The 17,874-nt window shown below is 41.0% G+C and overlaps 1 protein-coding gene across 4 annotated transcripts in view; it reads right to left on the bottom strand.

Annotated features, from left to right (window-relative positions):
• Positions 1 to 8,706, bottom strand: part of spag17 (sperm associated antigen 17) — a 42,205-nt gene extending 33,499 nt beyond the window's left edge. Inside the window, exons 1-15 of one of the 4 annotated variants that reach the window (XM_061913708.1) lie at positions 8,453 to 8,706; positions 6,931 to 7,071; positions 6,789 to 6,848; positions 6,589 to 6,717; positions 6,355 to 6,502; positions 4,632 to 4,826; positions 4,382 to 4,566; positions 4,168 to 4,317; positions 3,507 to 3,561; positions 3,317 to 3,435; positions 3,051 to 3,245; positions 2,848 to 2,952; positions 1,927 to 2,074; positions 1,654 to 1,851; positions 1,531 to 1,568 (exon numbers count right to left, since the gene is read on the bottom strand). In XM_061913708.1, the coding sequence (XP_061769692.1) occupies positions 1,531 to 1,568; positions 1,654 to 1,851; positions 1,927 to 2,074; positions 2,848 to 2,952; positions 3,051 to 3,245; positions 3,317 to 3,435; positions 3,507 to 3,561; positions 4,168 to 4,317; positions 4,382 to 4,566; positions 4,632 to 4,826; positions 6,355 to 6,502; positions 6,589 to 6,717; positions 6,789 to 6,848; positions 6,931 to 7,071; positions 8,453 to 8,560 (1,974 nt within the window). In that variant the 5' untranslated portion in view covers positions 8,561 to 8,706. The remainder of the gene's footprint in view (positions 1 to 1,530; positions 1,569 to 1,653; positions 1,852 to 1,926; positions 2,075 to 2,847; positions 2,953 to 3,050; positions 3,246 to 3,316; positions 3,436 to 3,506; positions 3,562 to 4,167; positions 4,318 to 4,381; positions 4,567 to 4,631; positions 4,827 to 6,354; positions 6,503 to 6,588; positions 6,718 to 6,788; positions 6,849 to 6,930; positions 7,072 to 8,452) is intronic. The other 3 variants (XM_061913707.1, XM_061913705.1, XM_061913706.1) reach the window with 3 other exon arrangements.
• Between the last annotated feature and the right edge of the window lie 9,168 nt (positions 8,707 to 17,874).

The following is a 17,874-nucleotide window of genomic DNA, read 5'->3' as shown; positions in this document are numbered from 1 at the left end:
AACCGATGAATAAACCATTAAACGTTATACTGCTCCTTCAATCTTTCAAGGTCCATTTTTGTTTTAAATGCTGTTCTCCTTTAGCTGTACCGCATTTATTAATCATTCTGAAATGTAAACTACTGCCACCCTGCAGCCCGTAAGGGAGCATTACAATATTCAAGTATTTTATATGCAAGGCTTTTCCTTAGTATTTTGTCTTGGCAGAGGTGTGCACTTCAAATGCACATGTGTTTTCTTTCTAAGGCAGAATTGGATTTCATCAGAATGTGGAGGTGTACCTAATGTAATTGTTGCATGGTGACTGTAGATCGTGGCTACTCAACTACATCACGAAGAGAGCCACAGTTTCAAGAGCCCAAAGGCTCCAAATCAAAATGGGGATTTTTCCTCAGAAAGTTCCTCTGCAGGTTTTTAATTCCTTTCCTGAATAAACACATCGGCTTTCACACAGCACTGTCAATAAATTCTTTATTTTGCCTACACTACTCGAATCCAACATGTGCAGCTCGACAGATATTTAACAGCATAAAGAAACAAAAGCTCCTGAAGTTTTGTTGAAGATTGATGTTCCTTCTTATTTATTTTCCTTCCTTTTATTACTTTTCTACACTTCTTCCTTCAATTCGATTTATATGACTTAAAATATAAACATGCAAAAAACATAAGACTATACCATTCATTGTGTATTTTAAATACATACATTCACAAAATAAACTACAGAAGTTTACGCAGATAGAAATTAAACAAAATCCACAGCAAATATTACACACAATGAATGTGGCTCAACACAATTAAATCTAAGGGGTAGCATTATTGGTCAAATTTAGTGCTATATGTATTAAACGAACTTCGATAGCCACAGAGTTACGACCACCAATACAGAAGACATCACAAAGTCAGCAATTTGAATACAAAACAAACTAAATATCTTAACGCACAATATTTTAGATATTAGTGATTTAAATTTTGATTTTTTTTCTCTGTCTATTTTTTCACCTCACTGCTGCTTCATTGTCACACATATGCCTCGCTGTTTCCTCTTGCGGGATGGTTGTAGTACTGCATACACGAGCAACCCTCGAGGGGTCAAATGAAGCCTATTTGGGCAGACCAAATGAAAAGCTTTAGCGGGCTGAACGTGGCCTGTGGGCCGCCAGTTGAGTAGGCCTGCTGTAGAGCGGCAATTCTCAAACTGTAGTACGTGTACCACTTGTTGTACGTGGGCTTTATCTTGCGGTATGACAAAGAATCCCGATTAAACGACAGTTTTTTATTTCTGTATTTTAAAACACAGTGTTACTATTTCAACTGTGTGTAATGTTATAGTAGCCCAAAATATTAAATATACTAGAGCAAAAAAGCTTTGTCTTGTTTTTTAAATGATTACTTGGACCTACTATGCTACTGTATTGTAATGTTGGTCATTAGGGTTGTACTTGGAGAGACAGGTTTTTCTGAGGTGGTACTTGGTGAAAAAAGTTTGAAAACCACTACTGTAGAGAGATAAAAAAAATACAATATAAACACCTTTGTGGTAGCACAGTCTTCGTGTACAAACTTTGGACCTACAACAGAGAATAAATAATTTCAGCCTTCAACTACTTGTGTAAATGTATGTCAATGAATTAATTACCGCAAGCCCCAACTCACATTTTTTGCGCAGAGTTTTCTTGGCAAAAGACAGCGGGTTGTCCCATGGGTTTAGGGGGTGGTTTTGTACTGTGTCCAACATGCTCAGAGCTCCAGAATCTTTTCTCAGGACACCATTTTCATCCAGCCCAGTCAGCCACATGCTCTCAAACACACTCTGGTGAAAAAAGCGCTCCACTTGTGGCCATGACACTTCCTCTGCGGAGCATGGTTATGGTGAAACATAATTTTTAAACTAAGAGAGAAAAAAAGGTTCTTCTGTATTTCTTATACCATCAGTGCATTGGTGCTGGAGTTGTTGCTTAATGGCCCTCCAGCAAGAGCTTTTTTGTCTATGAGCCACAGAATCGATTAGATTCCATACTGGTGACCACCTCATCATGGATGCCTCCACCTGGGGGGGATCGAAACCCTGAACCCCCTGGAAGGACAAGGACTTAATTTAGTTTTAATGGTGACATAAGTGATACAACAAAAATGCTTTTCAAATGTTCTTGTCATCAGACAATATTTTTGGTATATTAGATGGAATTTTTGCCTGACATGTTTCGACTGTCATCTGCTGTCTTCTTCAGGAGGGTCACCTGACCACAGCCTATCACTAGGCGTGGCCAACCAGGCAGACCTGTCAAGTCTACTTGGTCTATTTTGTCTTTTGGATGTACAAGTAACTGTCTTGTTTTTGTGTGAGGTTTAACTGTTGTTTATTTTGTGTTTATTCATGACTCGCTGTATTGGTTCAGTTTTTCCCCTAATGTATGGTAAGGTTATCAGCTGTTTGTTCTTTATTTCAGGTTTTTCTTAGTTCTCTTTTTCTTTGTTTTTACTAGTTGAATTAAGGAGGCGATCGAACTAACGAAGCGGCCCAAAGAAACCATCCATCGGGGTGAGGGAGCATTCATGCATTCGCATACCTGGGACTCCCTCCTCTATTAACCATCAAGCGGCGGTGTAGACTTGACAGGTCTGCCTGGTTGGCCACACTTATAAGAACAGCTGATAGGCAACAAAACAGCTCATAGGCGGCAGTGGTCAGGTGACCCTTTCGAAGAAGACTGCAGATGACAGTCGAAACAAGTCCGGTAAAAAATCCATCTAATATACCAAAAATTTTGTCTGATTACAAGAAAATTTGAAAAGTGTATGAATAAAAATGAATAATTAACCTTTTTGAGTAACAAAAATGCTACTTACATTTACACCAAATAGGCGCAGTGCTCTTTCATCATGGTGTCTAATGATCACAGGTTGCTCAGGCTTCTTGGGAGTCTCTTCTTTGTCAAACTTCTCCTTAATGATCTAACAAAGAAAAACTTGAACATTTCCACATGTGCACCTCTAAATAACCAGTGCCCAGCGTAATAAACTGCAATTAATGATTATTTTATATTTTGTACCTCCTTGTCCTCTTCTCTGTTTACTGTGGTCAACAAACTTTGCAGCAAGTGTTTCCTCTCTTCATCTGCGTGGACCCGAGGCAAGATTGTGTTGAGCATTTGACCAACTAGCTCATGGTCCAGAGGGGGGACATTCTGAGGCCCTGATTCATCAGACACGAGTGGCTGAAGGAACTGCTCACTCGTCAACACAACCTGTACACACAAACGAATAGTGGGAGATTAATATTATTGGGGACAACATGATCCTGTCAAGAAGAACAAACCTGCTCCAGCATACAGTGCAAGATCAGCGGCACCGAGCAGGCCTCAGCTGGCACGTGGTCGAGGAGGCTGCTGTAGTGATGCATGTCCACATCAGTGGTGAGAGACAATGCCGCCTTCTCTGTGCACAGAAGCAACAAACAGAATGGACTGGACTGTAATGAAACAGAAAGTAAAGTAGAAGGTTCATACTTGGTGGAGGAGGGCGCCCGGATTTCTTGGACTGTGGCGATAGAGTTGGTGGTGGCTGGCAGGAAAACACACAATTAAAAGCTGTTCACGGAAGCCTAAAGGTCCCATGTAATGCTAAAGTGACGTTTTGGTTATGTTCTAAGCAACAATAATGTGTCTTTTCAAACATAGGCTCAAAAACATATAATAGGTTCTCAGCACCAAACATAGGAAAAATATGTCTGGGTCTAAGTGCTTCAATTTGCGCACTTCTGCACTGATATAAATTACTATATGTATTCTGTATTACATAAGTTTCTGAAGGCACTGATATTGACAGTGTACGCTCTCAAATTTATTTGTGTCATTGCACACTGATAATCGAAATATTTTTCCGCTTTCACGTCTCTCTTTTTTAATTGTAAAACGCAACCACTCTAATTAGTCCCTCTCTTTATGAGATGATGATGACTGAGGGTGGTTAGGCTCCTCCGTTGCACACCCACCATTTGAGGAGTTTAGTACAACATCTAGGTACTGACAGTGGTTTAGGGTTAGTACATTTTGCTGTACTTCTAGTTGGAATGCACTCAGAATGCAACTTGTGAGTCCACAAAATTTAAACACAACCCATAGCTCTGTTCTCGGGCTAATTAAGGTTTGTGTGCGCATATGTGCATACCTCTGGAGGTAGAGAGCGGTCCACCGTGACTACAGTGGGCACAGCTAAGAAGTGGGTGGTGTCTATGTAGTGCTGGTGCTGCCTGCGCCAGTCCAGACAGTCGTAGATTAGGTTGGCCACGCCCTCAAACATTTGTGTCGCCGTGCCCATCTGCAAGTGCCTGGCAGATGTGAGTGAAAAAGAGAGACATGGGAAGTAATCAACAAACACATACCACAGCCTCGGGATCCTCCGGATCAAATGTTATCAGGACATCCGGGACCGTATACTCCAGCTGAGCCACGTTGTGCAGTTGAGAGTTGCCTGCGGCATTGTCTAACACTTGTCTCAAACCAGACCAGAAGTGGTCAAGCACCTTGGCCTGAGCATCCCACTTCTCTTTAGCAGCAGTGTCCTCAACTGATTGAAGATAGCAAACATTTGACCTTTGACATTAAAAGTAATTATCAAAGATGCTCGCTCACGTTTGGCATCGGCCTCAGAGATCTCTTCCTCATCCTCTTCCTCATACCCCGCCGGCTGCTGCGGTGGGGGCGGGGAACTCAAACTGATGACATTGGACACGCGCACGCCCGCAGCATCAAGCGCCCCGATCAATTGAGGCTGGTGAAAGCCAAGCAGCAGGATGTAGTGTTGAGGGCCGTCAACTGGCTCGTCGTCTTTACGCAAAACATAAAAAACATGCACCAAAGTACGTCAAGAATTATTTGAGAAGTTTTTACTGTTAAATTCATTTTTTTCCTTGCTCAGACAAAAGGGCAGGATTGTCCAACTCGTTTTCATTGAGGGCCACTTCACAGTAATGGTTGCCCACACAGAGCTGCGTGTAACTGTGAATGTATATGACTATAAATGTGTAGTTGCCTCATGATATTATTACACAACTGCTTTGTATTTGATTATCATGTTTCTTTATGTACAATTTGATGGATAACTTGCTTTGAAATTGTTTGTTTTATTTCTATTTGAACAAAAACCTTTGAAAAATATAATAAAATATGTGCAGTGCATGCATTTTTTTTCTGTCAAAATTGAAAGAAAAAAAAACATTAAATATGAAAAATCCATCCATCTTCTTCCACTTATCCAAAGACGGGTCGCGGGGGCAGCAGCCTAAGCAGAGAAGCCCAGACTTTCCTCTCCCCAGCCGCTTCCTTCAGCTACTCCTGTGCGATTCCAAGGCGTTCCCATGCCAGCTGTGAGACGTGTCCTGGGTCTGCCCTGTGGCTCCTACCGGTCAGACATGCCCTAAACACTTCCCCAGGGGGGCATTCTGACCAGATGCCTGAACAGCATCATCTGGCTCCACTCGACATGGAGGGGCAGCAGCTTTACTCTGAGCTTCTCCTGGATGACAGAGTTTCTCACATTGTCTCTAAAGGAGAGCTCTGCTACCCGGCGGAGGAAAATAATTTTGGCTGCTTGTACCCGTGATTTATCCTTTTGGTCACAACCCCAAAGCTAATGACAATAGGTGAGGATGAGAACGTAGATCAACCGGTAAATTGAGAGCTTTGCCTTCCGGCTCAGCTCTTTCTCCAACACAACAGATAGATGCACTGTAGACGCCGAATCGATCCGCCTGTCAATCACACAATCCACTCTTCCCTCACTCGTGAACTACACCTTGACAAACTTGAACTCTTCCACTTGGGGAAAGATCTCGTCCCCAATCCGGAAATGGCACTACGATTTAAAAGTGCTTATTTTCAATCGCTTCACACTCGGCTGCGAACAGATCCCCTGAAAGCTGAAGATCCTGGTCAGATAAAGCCATCAGGACCACATCATCTGCAAAAAGTAGGGACCTAATTCCCTCAACGCCCTGACTGCGCCTACAAATTGTCCCTAAAAGTTATGAATAGAATCGGTGACAAAGGGCAGTCCTGGCGAAGTCCAGCCCTCGCTGGAAACGGGTCTGACATACTACCAGCAATTAGTACACGATAAAATACTTAACTGACGCATTTTATTTTCAAGTTTTTGTGGGCCACTTAAAACAATGTGGTGCACCATGATCTGGCCTTCATGTCTTGAGTTGACACTTAGTACACGATAAAATACTTAACTGACGCATTTTATTTCCAAGTTTTTGTGGGCCACTTAAAACAATGTGGTGGACCATGATCTGGCCCTCATGTCTTGAGTTGACACCTGTGCTAACGCTCGGGCTCTAGTACTGTGTACCTATGTACTTAGGTGGCTCAACTTCATCCCTCCGTTTAAGCTTTGTTTTGGACGTGGGGGGTGGCTCCTCCTTTGGCTTTTTGTCTTTGCCTTTGCCTTTTCCTTTGGGACCTGCTTTATCCTTGGTGGTCACAGCCGTTTCGTCCGCCTCAAGCACAAATACAACATTGAAACACACTTGATTATCAACAAATACCAACAAAAGGTCAAACACAATCACAGCTTGCCACTCACTTGTTTTGCTTTTCTCCTCTGATGGTCACTCTCTTTGATCTGCAGGAACATAAACTTGACTATTTGTGCCATAAGCTGTGTAGGAATCTCCTCTTTTGCGTCGAGCAGCACCTTTGCACGCTCGGTCACCTGCCAGAACAAGTTACACGGCGTTGAAGCTAGAACACACCCCTTGGCTTTTATAAATTTTATACACTAACCTCATAAAATTGAGGGAAATGTTCACGTTTCTTAGCTTTAGGATTCCCATATTCTATAATCTGTATTTTTTTTTAAAAACAGAAAAAAATCATCACCATCATAAACTGTCCATCATAAAACAGCCACATTATTCAGGACCACCTTTGCTGCTGTGTGTTCCCATGTCAGTGCGCTAAAAAGTTTGCGTTGCGGTGGCTGCACAGCTCGAAGCAAAGTGGGAATTAGGTCCTCGTCATGTGGACTTCTTCCAACCATGAAACACACACAGGCTCGCCATTGCTCCTGGAAAATACAATGAGGATCAGATAAAACTAGAGATGTCCGATAATGGCTCTTTTGCCGATATCCGATATTCCGATATTGTCCAACTCTTAATTACCCATACCGATATCAACCAATACCGAAATATACAGTCGTGGAATTAATACATTATTATGCCTAATTTTGTTGTGATGCCCCGCTGGATGCATTAAGCAATATAACAAGCTTTTCCAAAACAAATCAACTCAAGTTATGGAAAAAAAAAAGCCAACATGGCACTGCCATATTTATTACTGAAGTCACAAACTGCATTATTTTTTTTAACATGCCTCAAAACAGAAACTTGGAATTTGGGACATGCTCTCCCTCAGAGAGCATGAGGAAGTTGTGGTGGGCGGGGTTGAGTGGGGTGTGGGGGGTAGGGGGTAGCGGGTGATGTATATTATAGCATCCCGGAAAAGTTAGTGCTGCAGGGGGTTCTGAGTATTTGTTCTGTTGTGTTGATGTTGTGTTACGGTGCAGATGTTCTCCCGAAATGTGTTTGTTATTCTTGTTTGGTGTGGGTTCACAGTGTGGCGCGTATTTGTAACAGTTTTAAAGTTGTTTATATGGCCACCCTCAGTGTGACCTGTATGGCTGTTGACCAATTATAGATAGCATTCACTTATGTGTGTAAAAAGCCATAGATATTATATGACTGGGCTGGCATGCAAAGGCAGTGCCTTTAAGGTTTATTGGCGCTCTGTACTTCTCCCTACATACGTGTACATAGCGGTGTTTTCAAAAGTCATAAATTTTACTTTTTAAAACCGATAACTTTTATACTGATGCCGATAATTTCTGATATTACATTTTAAAGCACTTATCGGCCGCTAGATAAAATAGTTTCCTCCGCCGGGTGGCAGAGCTCTCCCTTAGAGACAGGGTGAGAAGCTCTGCCATCCGGGAGGAGCTCAAAGTAAAGCCGCTGGTCCTCCACATCGAGAGGAGCCATATGAGGTGGTTCGGGCACCTGGTCAGGATGCGACCAGACGCCTCCCGAGGGAGGTGTTTAGGACACGTCCGACACGTATGAGGCCACAGGGAAAACCCATGACACATTGGGAAGACTATGTCTCCCAGCTGACCTGGGAAAGTCTGGGCTTCCCTGCTTAGGCTGCCGCCCCTGCGACCCGACTTCGGATAAGCGGAAGAAGATGGATGGATGGATGGATACAATAATAGTATTTTTAATGATTTGCCAAATTTGGTGCGTTGAATCAATGTGGAAAAAATACATAAAAGTCAATGTGACAGAAACATATACTATCAGCACAAATGTTAGTAGTATCGATATTCTTTTGAACGGACCATTAAAGCGCAGCTAGCATACGTGATGCTAATTAATGATGCTAATTCTCACCTCTTCAAACTGTGCGTTCGCAAGACCACTCTCCCAACTCTGCGCTTCCGGACCTTGTGCGGCGGGAGGTTTCTTCGCCTTGTCCTTTTTAGCGGCCTTCGGCGCCATTTCTTAAGAGAGGCTGTCAATTTAAACAAAGTAAACTTCAATAAAAGAGTAAAACAACATGGTCAAGGTTCGTCGCGCATTTGTTGCCCATGACGACCACAACAGTCAAGTCACCCACTAAGTGAAAATACTTTACTTCCGCTTCCTGGGACGTTCATAGTAAGAGCAACACTACTACAAAAACTACACAATAAGAGTTCTTAATATTCTCCATATTAAATAAAATAGCACTATTGACACACTGAAATATCAGTAGCGTGTATGGCAAACGACGTTTCATGTTGGTGAGCTTTGTAGTATTGCAGATTTCCACTAGATGGCAGTAGCAACCTTGGCTCGTACAACCCTTGAAGAAATACATGTAATCACCAGACTCGGAGGATGTTCATTAAGTTGTTTAATTTTAGAGAAAAAAAAGGCATATAGTATAGTATAGTCATTTCATATGGCAACTTTCTGGCTCTAAGAAACACTAAAAGGAAAAATTATAAACATTCTGACAGTAACTGTTTTACTTTTACATCAAGTGAGTGAAAAATGTTAAAAATCACTAAATTTTTTGGAATAAAATCACAGAAATACCGTGTTGATTTTAATTTCCAAAACTAAGACCTACATCAGATTAAACGTGTCACTAGTCTGCAGTTCCATTTCGAAAGTAATGGAAAAATATTGTTTATGAACAGGTCGATAGGTACCTTGCCACTAAGGGTGTGGGAAAAAAATCGATTCGAAGACGAATCGAATCGAATACGTTGTGCGATTCAGAATCGAATCTCATTTAAAAAAAAATCTATTTTTTTATTTTCTATTCATTTTTTTATCAATCCAACAAACCCACTACACAGCAATACCATAAGAATCCAATCCAATTCCAAAACCAAACCTGACCCAGCAACACTCAGAACTGCAATAAACAGAGCAATTGAGAGGAGACACAAACACGACACAGAACAAACCAAAAGTAGTGAAACAAAAATTAATATTATCAACAACAGTACCAATATTAGTTATAATTTCAGCATAGCAGTTATTAAAAATCCCTCATTTACATTATCATTAGACATTTATAAAAAAAATTAAGAAAAAGAACAATAGTGTCACAGCGGCTTACACTTGCATCACATCTCATAAGCTTGACAACACACTGTGTCCAATGTTTTCACAAATATAAAATAAGTCATATTTTTGGTTCGTTTAATAGTTAAAACACATTTACATTATTGCAATCTGTTGATAAAACGTTGTCCTTTATCAATATAAAAGCTTTTTTTTTTTTTTAATCTACTACTCTGCTAGCATATCAGCAGACTGGGGTAGATCCTGCTGAAATCCTATGTATTGAATGAATACAGAATTCAGAAAACAAATTCCAATCCAGCTTCATAACTAACCACTCTACTAACACATGCCTTCTCTACCTGACCCACCACATCAAACATGAGGTGGACGCGGGCAAATACTGCAGCTTGATCATGCTGGACATTCAGAAGGCCTTTGACACCGTTAACCACGCTATACTGTTGGATAAGCTCAGAGCAATTGGATTTGATAAAACCTCATCGAGCTGGATGCAATCTTACGTGGAGGGGAGGAAACCAGTGGTAGAGGTGAACGGCACCTTGTACCCCCTCTAAGTAAGATGTGGAGTCCCCCAAGACAGTATATTAGGGCCTTTATTGTTCCTAAAATACGCAAACGACATGCCAGCAGCATGCGACTGTAAATTGTTCCTGTTTGCAGTGACAAGGTGGAAAAAAATCCTCAGTGCCAAACTCTGTAGAATTTGCACCTGGCTCGCTGACAATAAATCATCCATACACTTAGGTAAAACTGAATCCATCCTATTTGGGTCCCAAATCAACCTTAAGAAAGTCAGAGACTTCACTATAAAAGTGGGTGACATTGTTAGCACCAGGAAAGATGAGGTCACCTACCTAGGTTCCATTCTAGAGGCTAATCTTTCCTGTGATAAAATGGCAACCAAGGTAATCAAAAAAGTCAACCAACGAATGAGATTTCTCTACAGTATCTCCTCTCTGGTCAACAAAAGCACCATGAAGATTCTAGCTGGAACTCTCATTCAACCCCTTTTTCGATTACACTTGCACCTCCTGGTACCCCAGCACCTCCAAAACCCTCAATTCTAGACTCCAAACAAGCTAGTCAGGTTACTTCTAAACATCCACCCCAGATCACACCTCAATCCTACCCACTTCTCCAAAGTCGGCTGGTTCAGGGTGGAGGGCAGAGTAAAAAAACTTGAACTGAGCCATAGTCTATATAATTTGCTACACCTCCCTGATACCGAAGTACATGTCCAACTACTTCCATAACATAAATGACCACCATAACCACAACACCAGGGGGAGCTCCACAAACCATGTTAAACCCAGATTCTGATCTAACAAAGGTCTATACTCATTCTCCTTCTATGCCACATCAATATGAAATGCACTCCCAACAGGTGTAAAAGAAAGTGCATCTCTATCCTCCTTCAAAACCGCACTAAAAAAAAACACCTCCAGGCAACTACAACCCTAGACTAACACCCTCCACCCACCACATCCCACCTCCCCGGATTGTAAATAATCAAATGTATATACTTGTTCTTATGCTTTCTGATCTCTCTATGTTCACTGCTCGCTGTACATATCCTGCAAAGTCAGACCTACACCGTTTCAATGTCCATTTCTCAGATGATATAATTGTTGATGACTGAAGAAGTGCTGATATCAACCAAATCATACTTCAATTGATTTGTGTTGTGGTTTGCAGAGGGGAGATGGTGGCAGACTGACACCAGAGGAAGGTAAAGTATTATTTATTATATATAAAGTCAATGTACATATATAATACTACCAAACAATACTACTAAATAAACTAAAGAAATGGAGTGTGTCAACCCCCAGTGCTCATGTGTGTTACTATGTGTGTAGATTAACTGAAGTGTGTGTTATCAAGTGTTGTGGAGAGCGAAGGAACAAGGCAGTCCAAGGGACAGGCAGATGATTATCTAGGGCAGGAGAGAAGAGGCCAGATACGTGTTCAGGCGTGGGTCGGCAATCGAGGAAGGCAGTCCGAAAACACAGGGGGGCAACAAAAGACGATTTCAAAGGGGGAAGACTCTGCGGGAGAGCAACACGGACGTCTGAATCACAGAGGGAAACACAACAACGGTGAGCGAACATCAGGCATACGGTACACAAAGAGGTAACTAAGTTCCCGCGCCGATCCAGGCCGCCCTCATCAATACCAGGTGTGCAGATTGGTGATTGAGTGCAGGCTTGTCGCTGCGTGGGTGTGCTGCGCTTAGCGTGAGCGGGGGCATGTCCGAGCGAGCAGCCAGAGGAGGAACTGTGACAATCAGATGCAGGAGGACAGCGGGTTCGAATTTGCGCCGTTACAATTTGGCCGCTTTGAGGTCTTAGTGGAAAGACCTTCAATCTAGCCTGCTCGCGCAAAGACCTGGTCAAACCAGGTAATTTGTGAAGACACAGTATTGGTTTAGTTATTTAGGTAATGATTAAGAAAAATGCCATGCCAGTGTCCACTGGTTCACAGTTAAAATAGATTTCAGATGACTACTAGATAGTTCGATTAGTCTTTCACCCATATATCCTGTTCGTACGACCGATTTGCACATCCACCAGAGTTTCCTGAGGCTTCGCCTTGCCCAGGCATATAGTTCACCATCTTTGTTTTTAGACTCAATGAGATTTATAAAGACGACTGCCTGAAGAAAACATTTCCACAGTCATTGATGATAAGGAGCTGCATGTCAGGTAATGACACTGGGGAGATTACATCTTCAATAAATGGACAAGTTTACATTGATGTTTTGGACACCTTTCTTATTGCATCAATCGAAAAACGTCTTTGGGGAGGATTGCATACTTTTCAAGACGATAGCGCATCTTGCCATAGAACAACACTGTAAAAACGTTCCTTGAAGAAAGATACATTAGGTCAATGATAGTGGGTAATAATACTAAGACACAAGTAAGGAAGCAGACTACAATATGGGGGAGTTACCATATGATTTATATCGAGCTTGGATCAATCCTGCCTTACATCACATCATAGAGACATTGAACAAAGATACATTGCAAATATGACATGGTAAGACAGACAAGGCAGGAAATACATTACTGTCTGTTTTGGGCAACCTTGTACTGCAGTCATTGTGGGAGCAGGTGGTTGCCAGACTTGACTGATTTGTGCCTAACTTGGACTGGAAGCACTACGTGGTCATGTACGACTTTTGACCATATGTGTGTGTAACCTATACGTGCTACAAATCAATGTAAAATATATGGGGTGTTTTGGGCTAGGAAGAGAAGACTAGAGTTTTGACTCGGAGAGAGAAGGCAGAGCCTGAATTGCAGTTTGGTTGGCATTGTGTATTAAATAATTAGTGATGGACAGCAGATATACACACATCAATGAATTGAATGGCCATTCAAGGTGAGAGAAATTTGAAGGAAAACAGTTATTATATACACATACAATTTCAATTAAACGATTCAGTGTCTCTGGATCTTGTTTAAACCTCAGCTCGGATAATAAAGTTCTTGGAGAGTGTATAGCAGTACAGTCCATGTGCTGCGGTTAAAGTTGAAAATGCGTAGAGGGTGGCTCGAGAGCCTCCTACCGGCCCAGAAAGAACAGGTAGTGGGGTTCCTGGCTGGAATCTCCCAAGGACGGTCCTTGGACTAGATGATTCTTTTTCCTTAGCTCGCCATCATAAAGAGAAGCCTGGCCTGTGTAAGAACCAGGAACATCCTTGCAAATCAGTGTACACAAATCAAATATCTTCATTAAATACATACACAAATACAAATAGACGGAGTAGACTTTGAAAGGGTAAAATAAACCAGATTTTTGGGTGTATTAAATCTCATATACAACATCCATCTTTCCATCCATTTTCTACCACTTATTCCCCTCGGGGTGGCGGGGGGCGCTGGTGCCTATCTCAGCTACAATCAGGCAGAAGGCGGGGTACACCCTGGACAAGTCGCCACCTCATCGCAGCATATACAACATAAGGTGGCAAAAAAATGTAAACAATGAATAAAGCAAAATACGTCCTGGGCCCAAAATCACCAATTTTTTTCTACTGCTTGCTAGTGTTACCATATCTGAGTTATTGTGCAGAAATATGGGGAAATAATTACAAATGTGCGCTACATTCGTTAACCGTGTTACAAAAAAGATCAATTAGACTGATACATAATGTTGGATATAGAGAACATACAAACACTTTATTTATTGAGTCAAAAATATAAATGTTCGATGATTTGGTAAAATTACAAACCGCTAAAATTATGTACAAAGTAAACTATAACCTGCTACCAAAGAATGTACAACAATTCTTCTCAAATAAAGAGGAGAAATTAACTGTAGAGGGGGGCGTGGCCTGCGGGCCTGCAGCAGGACCGGCCTCGAAGTCAGCAACAGGTGCGTAGATGGCCCACCTGGGTGTTGTTATCTAATCACCTGTCGCTCTGTATAAACAGCAGCCAGGAGGAGAGACGGGGGTGGAGCTGGAGCAAGAGGGAGAGCAATAGACAAATAGAAAACTGCTTAAAAGCAGCATGAGAACAATATTTTGAAAAATAAATAGTATATTGTAAGCATGAAACGGGCTCGCCTAGAAATGCTTGGTAGTCAGGAGGACCCACTGGAAGGGAGCTTTAACAATAGCCTTAGGAAAGTCTAATTTAAAACATTTGTATGCATGTACAACACTCAGAACCTTTAGCATATCAGTATATGGAATTAAATTATGGAATGGATTAAGTGAATAAGTTAAACATTGTACTGATGTGATCCAGTTTAAGAGGTTGTTCCAATTAATAGTGCTTACAAAGTACAAAGAAGAATTATGAGAAATACTTTCAACTTTATTGAAAATATATTGTTCATCTCATCCATTTATCCATCCATTTTCTACCGCTTATTCCCTTTGGGGTTGCGGGGGACGCTGGTGCCTATCTCAGCTACAATCAAGCGGAAGGCGGCGTACACCCTGGACAAGTTGGTCTTCATCTCAGTATGTTAATATTGAATGACTTAATTATCCATCCATCCATTTTCTACCGCTTATTCCCTTTCGGGGTCGCGGGGGGCGCTGGCGCCTATCTCAGCTACAATCGGGCGGAAGGCGGGGTACACCCTGGACTTAATTATATATATTATAAAACATTGCCCATGTTTTGTCCTTTATCTTAAGCTATTTGCACTATTATTGGTAAACATATTTACATAGATATTCATCGTATCCGTCAATGTCACGACCTGCAAATAGTCCACATCGCAATCCAATTGAAAATAAGCGATGGAAATTGGAGAAAATGTTCCATAACAAGATTCCAACCTGCACAGCTGATCTGACAAGAGCAATCGGAGAAAGTTGGAGCAAGATTGATGACGAGTACTGTTTGTCACTCGTTAAGTCCATGCAAAAGACTACATGCTGTTATAAAAGCCCTGCGATTAGGTGGCGACTTGTCCAGGGTGTACCTTGCCTTCCGCCCGATTGTAGCTGAGATAGGCGCCAGCGCCCCCCATGACCCCGAAAGGGATTAAGCGGTAGAAAATGGATGGATGGATGTGATAAAAGCCAAAGGTGTACTAAGTACCAGTGGTGTGTTCAAGTTTTGTGTGATTTCCATACTTATTTTATTCAACTTGAGTGATTCCATATTCTTTCTCACACTGTTTGGTCTAAAAATTTAACTGTTACTGACGGTCACCATTGATATCACATATTTTTCAGTGTTTTCCATATTCCTGTCACGAAGGAGTGGGGGGGGGAGAGGTGTCGTAGCTTCCTGCGGGGTCGGTCTCCAAGGAAGGCAGACACTAGGGACATGGCTTTTAGGTAAAAATATAATTTTAACTAAAAAAAGGTACAAACAAAAAGCGCTCACAGCGGAGGCACAACTTGGGCTAAGAAACAAAACTAACACATAAACAGACTATGAACATAAATCAAACAACACTTACTATGGCTTGAGAAGAACAGCATGAACTTTGGCATGAAAAACAAGTATGACTTACTGTGGCAAGAACAAAGCATGAAACGAACCCAATGACGCCAGGGCGACTGGCAAAGACGAGCTTAAATACTGCCTCTGATTAGTGCTCGGGAAGCAGGTGAGCGGGCGAGCACTAATCAGAGACAGGTGGACACAATGAGTAACCAGTGGAAAAAACAGGAACTTAAAGAGTCCAAAGGTCAACAGAACATAGCCAAACAAGACATAATCAAAAAGACATGACAAATCCGAAAGTTGCCATTTGAAATGACTGCAGCTTTGTGTCATGTCAGTTTTTTTCTACAAAATTGAACAATAATTGAACATCATTTTTTATGTTTGAGCCTTACATGTTATAAATACATGAATATTACTAGAAGGTTTTGAACATTACATCCTTGAAAAAGACCATGTCAAGCATCCAACGCTTTAGGTTAATTTCCAGCACATTACAAATCAGCGTCCAAACATTTGAGTAGTGTTTTAAATATAACCACGATTTGTACATCCTTTGCTAAAAATATATATATATATTTTTGGGGGGAATACATTTAAATAAAGATTTGAAATACAATTAACAAATCAGCATTCAAGTGTTGACTTTAATAGATGTGACAAAAATGTGCTATTTTCCTATTTAGGAATTACACCTATTGGGACATGATGTATTGTAGGTAATATCCATTTAATTTTCAGTGATTCAACTGACACAATTGGATATATATTATCTTGTTTTTAGACTCATGATTTAATTATGTCCATGGGCTTCACTTATTCACAGCTCTTAGATTCAAGTTAAAACTTAACATTTTAATCACATGCTGCTGATGTATTTATTGATTAGGGCTGCGAATCTTTGGGTGTCCCACGATTCGATTCAATATCAATTCTTGGGGGTCACGATTCGAGATAATATCGATTTTTTCGATTCAACGCGATTCTCGATTCAAAAACGATATTTTTCCGATTCAAAACGATTCTGTATTCATTCAATACATAGGATTTCAGCAGGATCTACCCCAGTCTGCTGACATGCAAGCAGAGTAGTAGATTTTTTCAAAAAAAGCTTTTATAATTGTAAAGGACAATTTTTATCAACTGATTGCAATGATGTAAATTTGTTATAACTATTAAACAAACTAAAAATATGACTTATTTTATCTTTGTGAAAATATTGGACACAGTGTGTTGTCAAGCTTATGAGATGCGATGCAAGTGTAAGCCACTGTGACACTATTGTTCCTTTTTATTTTTACAAATGTCTAATGATGATGTTACTGAGGGATTTGTAATCGCTGCTATGCTGAAATTATAACTAATATTGATACGGTTGTTAATATTCATTTTTGTTTCACTACTTTTGATTTGTTCTGTGTCGTGTTTGTGTCTCCTCTCAATTGCTCTGTTTATTGCAGTTCTGAGTGTTGCTGGGTCAGGTTTGGTTTTGGAATTGGATTGCATTGTTATGGTATTGCTGTGTAGGGGTTCGTTGGATTGATTAAAAAAATAAAAATACAAATACAAATCGATTTTTAAAAAAATGAGAATCGATTCTGAATCGCACAACGTATTCGAATCGATTTTTTCCCACACCCCTATTATTGATTGATTGATTTCTAAACCAAGCATTCATGTTTTTAGCTAATAACAAAAAAAAATCATGCAGAAAATGTCAGGTTCATGATGAATAAGTGCACGATGAAGCGGAATCATTTTAAATAAAAGTTTGAGTTACGTCTGTTTTGAATGACCTCCTTCCAGCGTGTGACTGTGAGACAACACCAACTTGTCAGTTGCCACAAGACACTGGTAGGATCACGGAGGACCTGCCAGGTCCAAACAGTTTCAGAGCCAACATCACATTAGGGTCACTGGAGACAAGAAAGAACCTGCAGATACACTTCAAACAAATCTGTGAATACATAAATAGGTCATATATCTCAAAATATGTCTTTCTGAAGATAGGTCAAGGAGTAAAGAAGTAAACAAAGTAGTGTCATTACCCCGACTGACCTGTCACTCTGTGAAAAAAAAAAACTTAAGTGGAGCATGCACCCATAACGGTGACCTACTTTTTGCCTCACACATCACGCGTACACAGATACAATTCCACATCGGGTCCCAAGTACTGAAATGTTTCACGGTGGTGATAAAATCTATCATGTATCCATTTGGTATGCACCTCCGAGTCACTAGGAAGAGCCATGTTGCACAAACTGATTGCATTCTGCAGCATGTATTGAAGAGCCTGTGCAACCAAGAGATTTA

Source organism: Nerophis ophidion, linkage group LG10 (genome assembly GCF_033978795.1).
Source record: "Nerophis ophidion isolate RoL-2023_Sa linkage group LG10, RoL_Noph_v1.0, whole genome shotgun sequence".
NCBI classification, from domain to species: Eukaryota; Metazoa; Chordata; class Actinopteri; order Syngnathiformes; family Syngnathidae; genus Nerophis; species Nerophis ophidion.
Note: the sequence above shows the minus strand (reverse complement) of the source record. Positions and strands in the feature narration are given on the sequence as shown.